We start from the raw sequence: 13,913 nt of genomic DNA on the forward strand, positions 1-13,913 counted from the left end.
ATTCAAGTTAAATGGCCCATCAAGGAACACTTAACTCACAATGGACCATGGAAGATGCCCATCCACACCTGATGGACTTTCATGTGAACATTCTAACTAGAAGCAGCAAAGAATCCTGTGGCACCTTATAGACTAACAGATGTTTTGCAGCATGAGCTTTCGTGGGTGAATACCCACTTCTTCGGATGCAAGCAGTAACTAGAGTATAGCAGTGACCATTACCCTGACTAAGCAAAGCATGCATGCCTATGTGACTTGCCCATGTGACTCCAAACACCATCTTCTTACCTGTAATTTTCCACAAACTAGAACAACAGGTTTTCCCTTCAGTTGGCAGAAGCTATAAAAGGCCCTGGAAACAGCTTCATTTTTCCTCTTTCCTGCTCAAACCTCTGGACTATAGACTTATACTAATGGGAGCATTCTAACCAAAGGACTGAGGACTTTCCAATGATTTTGAAGCAACCAGACTTAAGCCAGAGTTTATTCCATCACTGCTACAAGTCTGATCCAAGAACTTTGCAATTATTGTATATATTTGATTCCTGTAACCAATTTTAACTCTCAACTTGCTTTCTTTTTATAAATAAACCTTTAGATTTTAGATACTAAAGGATTGGCAACAGCGTGATTCTTGGGTAAGATCTGAGTTATATATTGACCTGGGTACGTGGCTGGTCCTTTGGGATCAGAATAACCCTTTTGTTTGATTAAATTGGTTTTAAACAACCGTTCATCATTAAGTCTAATGTCTGGTTGCTGAATCCAGGACTGGAATATTCTTGTTAGCCAGTGTGGTGAGACAGAAGTGGCACAGCCTGACAATGTCAGTGCCAAACATAAAAAACAACTTGATGGCACTGCGATAGTTATGCTAATTTTACTGCAATAACCTGGATAAAACCTTTTTGAATTAAGTTTAAGTATCTTAGAGGCTCGTATTCAAAATGCAAATGTTATGTATTATTGTGGGATTCTAAGTAACGAGTCTAGGGAGGAGACCTGACTAATGCAAACCTTGGGAACTGTTATGAGGTTCAAAGGAATATTTGAAATAATCTGAACTTTTCAAGTTAAGTGGGTTTACTAGGAAATACCGGGGGGAAGGGAAGGGAAGAGAGGGTTACTCACCTTGTGCAGTAACTGAGGTTCTTCGAGATGTGTCCCCCTGTGGGTGCTCCACTGTAGGTGACGGTGCATCCCGGCACCACTGATTGGAGATTTTTGGTAGCACTGTCTGGTCGGGGCGAACTTGTGCAGTAGCCGCCTTGTGGTGCCATTAGTGCTCGCGCATCCTAGCCCCCCTCTGTTCCTTCTCTACCGTAATGCTCCTATTTAGAACTCCAGAATAGAGGGGAGGAGGGTGGGTAGTGGAGCACCCACAGGGGGACATCTCAAAGAACCTCAGTCACTGCACAAGGTGAGTAACCTGCTCTTCTTCGAGCGCTGTCCATGTGAGTGCTCCACTGTAGGGGACTGTAGAGCAGTACCCCATTATGGCTGGTTGGGTTCCGGAGTAGGTTAGATAGTCGATGATAGTACCGTAAGACCTAGTATTGCATCTGCCTCAGAATCTTTTGTGATTGCATAGTGGTTTGTGAACGCATGTACTGAGACCCAGGTTGCAGCCTGGCATATTTATTTGATTGGTACGTTATGTAGAAATGCTGTTGAGGTAGAAATGGCTCTCACTGAATTGATAGGATACAGAGGAAAGTAGACAAATTAGAGGATTGGGCCAAAAGAAACCTGATGAGGTTCAACAAGGACAAGTGCAGAGTCCTGCACTTAGGACGGAAGAATCCCATTCACTGTTACAGACTAGGGACCGAATGGCTAGGAAGCAGTTCTGCAGAAAAGGACCTAGGGGTTACAGTGGACGAGAAGCTGGATATGAGTCAACAGTGTGCCCTTGTTGCCAAGAAGGCAAATGGCATTTTGGGCTGTATAAGTAGGGGCATTGCCAGCAGATCAATGTCAAAAAGAGGGGAATGATCACGTCCCTCGGTGAGGCCTCATCTGGAGTACTGTGTCCAGTTTTGGGCCTCACATTACAAGGAGGATGTGGAGAAATTGGAAAGAGTCCAGCAGAGAGCAACAAAAATGATTAGGGGGCTGGAGCACATGGCTTATGAGGAGAGGCTGAGGGAACTGGGATTGTTTAGTCTGCAGAAGAGAAGAATGAGGGGGGATTTGATAGCTGCTTTCAACTACCTGAAAGGGGGTTCCAAAGAGGATGGATCTAGACTGTTCTCAGTGGTACCTGATGACAGAACAAGGAGTAATGGTCTCAAGTTGCAGTGGGGGAAGTTTAGGTTGGATATTAGGAAAAACTTTTTCACTAGGAGAGTGGTGAAGCACTGGAATGGGTTACCTAGGAAGGTGATGGAATCTCCTTCCTTAGAGGTTTTTAAGGTCAGGCTTGACAAAGCCCTGGCTGGGATAATTTAGTTGGGAATTGGTCCTGCTTTGAGCAGGGGGTTGGACTAGATGACCTCCCTGAGGTCCCTTCCAACCCTGATATTCTATGATTCTATGGCCCTAATCCTCTGGGTAATGGGGGTTCTCTCTTCTGTTGTTGGTAATATTTGTTTGCAATTTGAAATTCATTTAGACAATTTCTGTTTTGAGATGGCTGTGCCTTTTGATCATTCCGTGGTGGATATGAAGAGTCTTGATGACTTATGGAAATGTTTTGTTCTATCTAGGTAGAGTGCTAGTGCTCGTCTAACATCTAGTGTGTGTAGCACGGATTCCTGAGTAGACCTATGTGGTTTAGGGTAGAACGCAGGGAGATGTATAGATTTATTGATGTGAAATGATGAGGTTACCTTAGGTGTGGTCTCAAAGTCACTTTGTCTTTAAAGAATACAGTGTAAGGCGGATGGGCCATAAAGGCCCTGATCTCGCTCACGCTGCGTGCTGATATGATCGCTACAAGGAATGCTACCTTCATTGATAAATGTAGTAGCGAGCAGGTAGCAAGGGGTTGAATGGGGCTTTGGTGAGGCTCTTAAGTACGAAGTTTAGATCCCATGCTGGTGTTGGTTTGGAGACCACAAAGTACATGTTTTGAATTCCTATAAAAGTAATCATTTGGTGATTGGATGCCTAAAGGCTATAAATCCTTCTGTCTTGTGGTGAAATGCAGATACGGCTGCAATTCTTGGAATTGTTTTGGATCATCTATCACCGTGGTTGAAGGAGGCATGACTGACTCATCTGGTGATGAAGAGAAGTTGTGTTCCGGTGGCAGTTCTTGTGTATCGTCCAAGTCCTCTATAGTTTCCTCAGGTACCTCCGATGGTTCTGTGGCTGTCACTGTAGGTGGTCATATTTGCTTCCTTTAAGAGACATGTCCCCATTGCATCTGCACTCTGTACATCACCCATGGAGCCCCGTGTGCCCACTGCATTGGGAATGGTAAGGGTGGGCACATCCATGGGTTGGTCAACCATGGTGGCATGTCTCTGCATGGGCATAGTTTAGTATTTGTAAGTGATGGTTGAGGTTTGGCACCGGAGGGGGGAGGAGTGATCTGAGTAGAATACTCCCTCCTCCATATCATCTTCCTCCTCACTAGAGAAGGTCTTGGTTTATCGGTGCCAACGGTACTGGGGAGTTGTCAGTGCCAAGTATAGGAGCCCCTGGTATTGATGTTATTGGTCTGATCAGGGCTGAGGTCATTGGTGCTGTATATATCTGTTTGAGCACTTGCTTCGGTACCGACCTCTTGTGTGTCGCTTTAGTCGGTACTGATGTGGCTGGTCTCATCTTTATTGATAACTGCTCCAATGGAATCTGTACTGGGAGGTTACATCACCGGTTTAGGTATCGTCGGCACCGGGTCCTTCCTTGGGGTTGGTGGTGCTGTGGAGGAGGCGGCAGTCTTATGCCTTCCACTCGACTCCCTCTCTATCATTCGTGCTCGCGGTGCGGCCAGTGCCAGATATGCCCAAAGTGTCGAGCGTGCTACCCCTGCTGGCCATCAGCTGGAAACAGTTCCCTTTAACATCTCTTTCTGCAAGGGTGAGGCATACCTTTTCCTTGATTTTCTGGAGGTTAGGGTGCTTTCCCTGTCTAGGGAGGAGGTTCCTGGAGAATCTTCTCTCTGGTTCTTATTACTGTCCAATGGAGGAGTAAGGGATTTTTCCAACAAAATCATTTTTAGTCTCAGATCCCTGTCTCTCCTCACTCTGGCTTTGAGATTGCTGCAGTGTGTGCATTTCTGAGGGACGTGTCTCTCTCCTAAGCAATGAACGCACTGCGAGTGTCCATCTGAGATTGGCATCACTTCCTTAAACAAGTGTCCATCTGAGAAAGGCATCTTTTGAATCCAGGTGAGCTTGGCATTATTTTACTAATTTTTTTGTATAAACTATTTATAAAGAACACCAAATTTTTTTTGTTAGTTTTTTGGGGGGAAAACTAGTTTGAAACTGATACTTAATACTAAATCTACGCTATCCACTACCTATTAACTCTACTATCTAATGTATTTTGTTTTGCTCTATTTCAGACACTGCTCATGGAGCTCAGTCTGCAGCCAAGGATGGATGAGAAGGAAATGAGGGGGGCCAGCACCACAAGGCGGCTACTGGGGCACATGCACCCCGACCAGACACTGCTACCAAAAGTCTCCTATCAATGACACCGGGACGCACAGACACCTACAGTGGAGCACCCACAGGGACAGCATTCGAAGAATGCACGTTTCCTACTTCAAAACTCACACTTTGGAAGCTATGCCATGAGGAGGGGACCCGATATCTGCTGATCCTCGGTTACAGGAGGACAGATTAAAGACCCAAACAATATAAAGAAGACACACTCAGATTCACAGGGGCCAGTAAGCTTATTAGCAGTGTGTAGCTTCTTTTATTGTTTTAATATGTTTTTCTGTAATACTTTCACCTTAAGAATAAATGTACTAGCTTAGAAATTGCTATGTAGTAACTGAAGCATGAGCAGTACACCGTTTATAGTCCCTGAGGGAGGAAGGCAAAGACCTGCTGAGGCAGTCTGCCTTGCTGGGAATTCACAATTTAAGTAGGGAACTGTGCAGCCTGGAAATAAATCAGTCAGGAAAGACAGAAGCATGTCTCCGCCCAAGAGAAGTAACAGCTAGGGAGCCAGAAGCCTAAGAGTGAGTTCCCTTGCTGGACCATAGAGAGAAAAGATAGGTGCAGCTGCCCTGAATTGTGACTGATATATCTAACAGTAATGGTGTGTTGCAGGAAAAAAACAATGGATATTTCTATAGAATACAAGGAACAAGGAATTGGCAATACCAAAGTTAAATCTCTGTACTACTAAAATTTCATATTACAATTCTGAGCTGAATTTAGTGCTCATTGAATTACAGTAATTCTATCCTGCTCTGCAATATCCACTATTCCACTGCTACATAGAAAATGATAGTCAATGAAGTACCAAAATTGAATTGTTTGGGAGTTTTTTTCATAACACTGATATACATACATACATATATACCCCCCACTCTTCCACCCACAATTAGGAAGAGACCAATGCATTCATTTTAGTTTGGGAATTACGCAGTATTTGATCCCTGCTCTCTGAAAGGGAAAGATGAAATCATGATCACAGGATATTTTGGTTTAGTTTCAACCCAGAGTAATTCTTTCCTATTTTAGTTTGAGAAGAAATCAAATATTATACTTCATTTTTGCTTTTATAATGAAACCTAGTTTATCTGAAGCTCATATACCCAAAACTTGTTTATCTGACACAAGATCAAGTGCTCCATCATGTATCAAAGACATTAAAAATGTCCCACCACCTATCCAAATTTCTTTCTCTCCTCCAACACAGTTGGGTAAACAGTGATGGTCTATCTTAGGGGTCAGCAGAAGTGGTGTACCGAGTCTTCATTTATTCACTCTAATTTAAGGTTTCACATGCCAGTAATACATTAACATTTTTAGAAGTTCTCTTTCTGTAAGTCTATAATATATAACTAAACTTTTATTGTATGTAAAGTAAATAAGGTTTTTTAAATGTTTAAGAAGCTTCATTTAAAATTAAATTAAAATGCAGAGCCCCCCCAGACCGGTGGCCAGGACCCAGGCAGTGTGAGTGCCACTGAAAATCAGCTCGCGTGCCGCCTTTGGCATGTGTGCCGTAGGTTGCCTACCCCGGTCTATCTTTTATCATAATCATAGGTTGTTCCTTGATCTATATTCCAAACTATGAATTTACATACTTCTGATAGCTATTTCTAATAAGTATTCAAAAGAACCATAAACATGTTGTCTACCTACCCAATGTATTAATGCGATAGATGAACTCTTTAAAGATTTCTTTTTCTTGAAGAAATTCTACAGGAATTTCTGGAAAAGCTGTGCCAAAATCACCTGCAGGTTTTGGTGACCAGCCTAGTTTCCAGACCTGTTGGAATATAAAAAGGATATTAATTATTTTAAAATAGTAAATGTTATATTAATATTACAGCAATGATCATCACATTTGGAATTAAATATAGCGAGATACCAATAGTAATGATAACCCATCCTAATGCACAAAGGATTTGTAAAAAGATTCTAAATTCAAATAGTACACCTCTACCCTGATATAACGTGACCTGATATAACACGAATTCGGATATAACATGGTAAAGCAGAGCTCCAGGGGGGCAGGGCTGCACGCTCTGGCAGATCAAAGCAAGTTCGATATAACGCAGTTTCACCTATAACGTGGTAAGATTTTTTGGCTCCCGAGGACAGCGTTATATTGGGGTAGAGGTATACTTTTATGTGCCTACTATATTTTTGACAGTCTTTTTCACGGTACGTGTTACATAACCTGCTAATAACTGAGTGAAAATTACTCAACTCTTCCAACAATAACAAAAACAAGTGGATAATCTTGTTACTAAGAAGTGTTTAAACTTTTTTTTTTTTTTTTTTTTTTTTTTTTACTGTTTCTAGTAGCAGACTTCTTACACTTCTTCCTCTTTACTGGAAGTTGTCAGACAGGGAAACTTATGGTAAATAAAAAAGCCAAGGTTTCTTTTCTACCCTTACATCATTTCAGAAATAGGTATCTGAATGTGGTAAATCTCAAATTCTTCACTTAGAAACCACACAGCACATCTCTATCTCTCTCTCCACACTGGACTGAGGTTCAGAAGTCCTAAAATCAGTTATGAATTTGGTCTACCTGAGTAATAGTGCATAGTACTGACACTAGGCCAGTAGAAAGAAAGAGAAGCAGTGCCTTGTAATTGCTTTGAAATTTAAAGGATTCCATGTTCTCCTTAAAACCTGAACTGTGTAATTAAGATATTATGCACAAAACCTATATTTAATGGTTAGAAGCCCATCTAGTTTCAGAGGACCCAAAAATCAATTAAACCTTCCTCCCAAAAGGCAGCATTTCAAAATAAGGGTACGTCCATACTACCCGCCTGGGTCGGCGGGTAGCGATCGACTTCTCGGAGTTCGATATATCGCGTCTCATCTAGACGCGATATATCGAACTCCGAACGTGCTCCCATTGACTCCAGAACTCCACCACCGCGAACGGTGGTGGTGGGGTCGACGGGGGAGCCGCGGACTTCGATCCCGCGCCGTCAGGACGGGTAAGTAGTTCGAACTAAGGTAGTTCGAGTTCAGCTACGCGAACTTGCGTACCTTAGTTCGAACCGCCCCCCCTAGTGTAGACCAGGCCTAAGATGTTAAATTTAACAGAAGTAAGCAAAACTTGGAAGTTCCATGTTTCACATACCAAACTGACATCAAACCAATCTCACATTATTAATCTGGATTACAATGGTGCCAACAATGTGCAAAGTGCTTTCCAAATACAGGGAGTTCTCGGAATTACGACGCCTGACTTACGTCAGACACCACTTACAACGCTTTTCAACTGACTGCCCGTTTCACCCCTATGATGCCTGTTTCACCCTTTTGATGCTCGATTAGCATAAAGTTTACTTGAAATCACTTCCTGGTTGCGCTGGAAGGGGTCACTTCTGCTTGGCTTCGAGGCAGCAGGGGAGCTTGTTGCCAGGTAGGGTTGGTGCTTGTTTTTGATTGGCTCCTGACCCCGGGCTCAGCCAATCAGAAAGTTTGAACAGTGATTGGCTGAGGCTCAGCATGCGTGCCATGGCTTTCTGAGCCTGTGTTGCCAGCATTCTGAGCAGCATATGTGAGTTTGTGTGTTTATCTGAATGCTGTTTACAAAATACAGTGTACAGTAAATACACTGATGTTGCAACATTAGTCATCTATAATTGATTTAGTAAAAAAATCTGGGTTATTGTGGTGAAAATAGCATATCACGTGTTGATTCACGAAGCAATTCCCCCTTCATACCATTGATTTCTATGGGAAAAGCAGTTTCGACTTACAACGCAATTCTGAGGAATGAATTGTGTCGTAAGTCCGAGGACTCCCGGTATAACTCACTCTTTGCCCCAAAAGATTTAAGATTATAAATCAAACACCACCACTCTTCCCCAATCCTTCATATAAATCATATACTTTTAAAATAAGCCCTCTACCTACCCACTATTAGTTGACAGTACAATGTAAACACTTTTGAGGGAAGGATTTAAAGGAGAGATTGTGGCCTCTCAGATTAAATTAAGGGAAGGTATTCCACATGCAAAGGGTAGCATAAAGCACAAAGTGAACAAAATCTTTTGACTCAAGAGGGGAAAAAAAAGTGTTTTGACAACCTGGATGCCACAAAGTGTTGAGAAACACTAGTATATGCAGATTCAAAAACACTTTCCCCCACAACAGCTAAAAATGCTTCTGATAATTCTGCTTTGTACTTTTAATCAGAGGATCTTAAAGTCCTTTAAAAATATTAAGAAATCTTGCAACAACTCTGAAGTATTTCTCTAGCCATTTTACAGGTATATTAACTAAGCACTAGAAGGGCTAAATACCTTGCCCAGTTCACAGTTAGCCAGCAGCAAATGTGAACAAAATCCAAGAGTCCTGATTTTTATTAAGTACTAGATGGAACTGTTTCAAACAGAATCTCAAGGAACTCTCAAAGGATCCCATAGTTCTAATCAAATCTCTCTCTCCACCTAAGACATTCATATTTGAAAATATTTTTAAAGCTAGTATTACCAGGCGCTATTTAAAGGAGGAAAAAAAAAGGACAAAAGGGGACAACCAAATCTGAGTGTGAAGACTGAAGATCTAGCAAATTATTATATTCATTTTATCCAAAAATGGCCAGTATTTTTCATCTACTGTGGAAATAAACCGTAAAGCACATACCAAGGGAGGTACTCTTGTGTAGCTGTTTACTAGAGGCAGTCTACCCAAGCTGATGATTATGTTCTTAAGGACAGGAGTGAGAAATGCTGGGATACTGTTGTTTCTCTTATGTCCGCACGTCAAGACAGTCTGTAAACACTCCACCATTTCAGCCACCATTTCACAAGCTGTTGTAATATATTTCGCTTTTGAGTTGAGAGAAAAACAAAGAAGTTTAGTGTAAAATATTGTAAATATATACAAAATGCATACAAATCTAAAGATGTAAGAGGACACAAATACTCCAGTAAGAATAAGCCTATTTCTAACCAACTAAAGTGGAGTCTCAATGTCAGATGAGCCATATCATCACACGCACGAAGGAACCCCAAACACAGTGTTGAAGTTGGCATCCTTCAGATGACAAATTAATAGTTTTTACACTATCGGTCCAGATGCAACTTAAGGTTCTCATAACACTTTTCAAAGAGTGTTCCACTGACACAGTGTCAGTTAAATCTGCACAGAGCACACCCAATCACTACAATACTGCAAATGGCTGCTGTGGTCGGAGAACTGTTCTAGAGAGGTCCCAACTTTCTAACAGTAATGCAAGCTTAACCAATAGTGAGAATTTTTTGAAATAATTCCTTAGTGCAGATAAGACTCAATCAGCTTCCTTTTGCTTTTAACTGGAAATAAGGAGGAAAATCTGGCAAATTTTCTACAAACTATGTAAAACTGCATGCAAACTAGAACTTCATTGTTTACTTACTTTGAGCATTTGAATCAACTTCATCCTCATTGACCCCTTTTGAAGTATTCTTCTTCCTTTCTGGACTAAGAAGCTGGTTTCCAGGTTCAATTGCAACTAAATCAGATAAATACGGAGAAACATTTTAAAAACCTATCATCAATATTATTTCTCAGTTTTAATCCTTTCACAAAATTGTCAAAGCAGCACTTGTATTGGCAAGATATCTGGCAAGTTCAAAGGTAAATAAAAAATAAAAAGTTAATTTCTATGTTGGAAATACATTTGGCAAAGAAAAAATTCAAAAGACAGTTAGAGAAAATTCTGCATTTCTTCAGGATTCTTAGCCTAGGATCAGTGAGGTTTGCTGGTTTATTCAGAACATCTTCCATATTTGTGCAAATTTAACTCACCTGCTTCTATTATAAATCTGACACAATTAATTAGGGAGCAAGCCTGTGTCACATACACTGCAGAAGCCAGCAAATTCCAGAGACCAGGTTGCTGTAATGTTAGGCAGCAGCATTCCAAAGCAGCTTGAAGATCTATACTTAGAGGAATCTGTTCATGTATTAAATGCCATGACAGTGCCTGTACAAGAAAAAGTTTTCCATTATATCAAACTGTCCCCATATGCAAAAATATGAGATCAAATTATTTTTATCCACATAATTACATATATTTGCAGCTACCAAAACTAGCAGGGTTCATTTTTCTTGTTACATTAAATTAGCATGTCACTAGTTCAAAAAGTTCCAACTAGGAAAAAAAGTTATAAGCACTATATTGAGTAAACTATCATGTTTATTCATCTTCTCAACAAGCCCCACAGTGCTTCTTTCCAAACTGCCAAGACCTCCCTGTCCCTCAGCCAGACTCTTAGTTGCAGTGATAAGTCTCCCTTAAAAAACAAAAAACAACCCCCCACCCCCAAAAAACCCCCCCAAAAGATCCCAGGTTTTTTGTCCCATATCTTCTGCTAAATTTCACCTGATGTGTAGAATATATTCTGACACAAAAGAGTAACCACTGAATGAACTAATATTGGAAATTGATGCTTATACATTAACCTAGAGCCCAGAAATGCTTCTAGACCTACAGAACTCCCATTGAATCTTCAAAGTTAAAGGGAAACGGAACATATTTGTAAACATTCTATTACACCTTTTATTACACTTACTCTCTTACCTCTAATGACATTACTACAAACTTCAGGATGTCACTCTCTTTGTCAGGTGGAATACAGAGAGATGCTGGTAATTTAGAGAGTAACAACAAATACTGAGCCAGTGCACGAGAGAGTTTCATCACAGTCTGATACAGCATCGTGTCTCCTATAAAATAAAATGTCAGGGTAAAATCTAGAGGCTTGAAATAAAAACCATCATGGTTAACATTTTCTTTAACAGAAAACATTTTGGGCAAAATATTTTACTGCTGAGAATTTTTGATCCCATTAGAGAATTGACTTATTGTGATAACATTGTTATACAGTATGATGAAGAGAATAAGACCTTTATTTTGTATTACCAAAAATATCGCTTAGCTTGCTCCAATAGGCTGAAGTCTCAACTGGCTGCAATGGCTGAAAAACTTGATGGCTGGCAGGAAGTTTTTGAACAATGTTACACACGTGGTCTAGGGTTACCCTATGGGCAGTTTCAAAGAGGCTGCTCTTTTGGTCTTCTGAGATTTCGTTCATGCCAAGACTTAAACAGGGAGCTAATAAGCTTAAGTTGAACTCCTGAAATCACAAATGGTATATAAAAGTTTAGAAACACATTTCCATGGAGAAAGAAAATTAAAGCATTTCGGTAATACTATGCAAATTAATAGAGCAACATTATGGAAGAGCCACTGTGATTGCCACAGTTAAGGTTGTGTTCTGGTTCACACTTAAAACTGGATTCTAACTTTATTTTGTGTGGAAAATGCCATCTGTCCCAAATTTTCAGCACCTAATCTGAATAAAACTAGAGTTTTCTGTGAGTTTTAACTGATTAGAACTTGGAAACTAATCAGTTTACAGATGGGAAACTGAGACAGAGATTAAGGTCAAAAGTATAAACTAATTTTGGGTGTCTAATTTAAGATGCCAGGACCTGATTTTAAAAATTCCCAGTGGCCAGGAGAGAGCTCCACAGCATGCAGCTCAGGGCGCACAGGGCACAGCCAGAGTGCAGTGAACTGGGTGGTGACAGCTGGGACGGGTTCATGGAACTGGGCAGCCCCACAGAACATGAGGTTTCTGACACAAATCATTCCATGTTGACTCCCAGTCGAGTGAAAGAGAGAGAGAGAGCATGCTTGAAGGAGAGGAGGGGAGAGATCAGGGAGAAAGATAATAATTAAGACTCAGATTTAGACATGGGTATTTTTAATAAAAGTCATGGCAATAAACCAAAGTTCACAGCCAGTGGCCTGTCCATGACTTGTACTATAAACACCCCTAACTGAGGCGCTGCTGGTGCTCAGGAGGGGTGGGGACAGTGGCCCCGGGCACCCCTGCTGCACTGCACTGGCTGCCGAAGTCACGGAGGTCCTGGAAAGTCACAGAATCCATGACGTCCGTGACAGACTCAAAGCCTTAATAATAATTAATGCACTTGGCTATCTAGAGCACCTTTCAATTGGGAGCTCAAAGTGCTATTGTCCAAGCTCAGTAAAACAAAAGAAGTCAACAAACTACTAAGTACAATTTAAATAATTTTTTAATTTCTTTTTTAATAGTCTAATTTGGTCATTAACAGTAATATGAATAGGGACACTTAATAAATGTTACAATTTTTAGCAAGTGTCATCTTAAATTCTCCTCTTCTCATTGTGAGAGAAATTACCTTACTGGTCATGAAGGAGTTTAGTTCAGGCTGAGGTATCCTATTCACCAGCTCTGCACCTTCCAGCAGTGCAGAGTCTGACCTGACCCAGCACTGTGATCTGACTAGTGATACATACCAGTCCTTTAAAGAAAAAAAAAGAAAAGAAATTTACTACACTTTTGACAGAGTTAGAAAATAGTTCAATTTTGTTTTACCCATTAATTAGTCTTCTCAAAGACTGTCCCTTTGCCAATCCAGAATTACTGGATTAACCATGCCTACTTCTATCTGTGGAGAGAGCTCTATATATTTTGATTTAAGCACTGAAACTCTAAGAGACTATTAGGTGTCATCTCATCTAGGCAAGACGAGGTCAACTAGACACACTGTAATGCACATAAATGATAAAGACAAGTCATGGGAGTAAAAATTAGAATGAAATGCAAAATTATATGCAATTTTTTAACATAAAGAAAGCAAGCCTGTAAAATCAAACAGAAGATAGCGTTTGTCTAGGAATGCTTGGTAAAGGAATGAGGACCAAGTCCTAGCACTTCAGATTTCCTCATTATAAAGTATCTATGGGTCTAGTGGAGTGAGGCCTGTGACCCGAGTGGAAAACTTGTGGAAACTAAAATTTGCAATGGCAGACTTAATACAAGATGGCCTTTAATATTTTCTCTCTCTTTTTGGTGCCGTTTTAATTGTAAACAGGTGCCAGTATTACAGAAGGGAGCTATCCTATCTAAATAGAATCTGATAGCCCTAGGGATATTAAGGAGTGAACAGTAACCTTCTTAGTGCAAAAAGGCTCAGGCAAAAAGAGGAAAAGCCAATTTCCTGGTTAATGAGAAGAGAGAACAATATTTTAAGGAGAAATTCAGGAAAAAAATTGAACAGCCACCTTTTTGGTGAAAATCTGAATATAGTATTTCTTGCAAGAATGTGCACTGATTTGGTGTACCTATGCAACTACAATAAGGAAGTTTACTTTTAGGGTGATAGGGGACTATGAGTTTTCGGTCAAGGGTATATCTGGAAGAGCCTAGAAACTCCAGACTATGTCTCGCTATACTGAATACCTGGTGGTAACACATCCAG

At 40.6% G+C, this 13,913-nt stretch overlaps 1 protein-coding gene across 1 annotated transcript in view; it reads right to left on the reverse strand.

Annotated features, from left to right (window-relative positions):
* HTT (huntingtin) overlaps positions 1 to 13,913 on the reverse strand; it is a 195,771-nt gene that overhangs the window by 46,394 nt on the left and 135,464 nt on the right. The window contains exons 47-53 of the mRNA XM_045017515.1: positions 12,831 to 12,953; positions 11,524 to 11,737; positions 11,182 to 11,327; positions 10,407 to 10,584; positions 10,015 to 10,110; positions 9,261 to 9,445; positions 6,282 to 6,408 (exon numbers count right to left, since the gene is read on the reverse strand). Of these exons, the coding sequence (XP_044873450.1) occupies positions 6,282 to 6,408; positions 9,261 to 9,445; positions 10,015 to 10,110; positions 10,407 to 10,584; positions 11,182 to 11,327; positions 11,524 to 11,737; positions 12,831 to 12,953 (1,069 nt within the window). The remainder of the gene's footprint in view (positions 1 to 6,281; positions 6,409 to 9,260; positions 9,446 to 10,014; positions 10,111 to 10,406; positions 10,585 to 11,181; positions 11,328 to 11,523; positions 11,738 to 12,830; positions 12,954 to 13,913) is intronic.

The sequence above is a fragment of the Mauremys mutica genome, chromosome 5 (genome assembly GCF_020497125.1).
Source record: "Mauremys mutica isolate MM-2020 ecotype Southern chromosome 5, ASM2049712v1, whole genome shotgun sequence".
Lineage (NCBI taxonomy): Eukaryota > Metazoa > Chordata > Testudines > Geoemydidae > Mauremys > Mauremys mutica.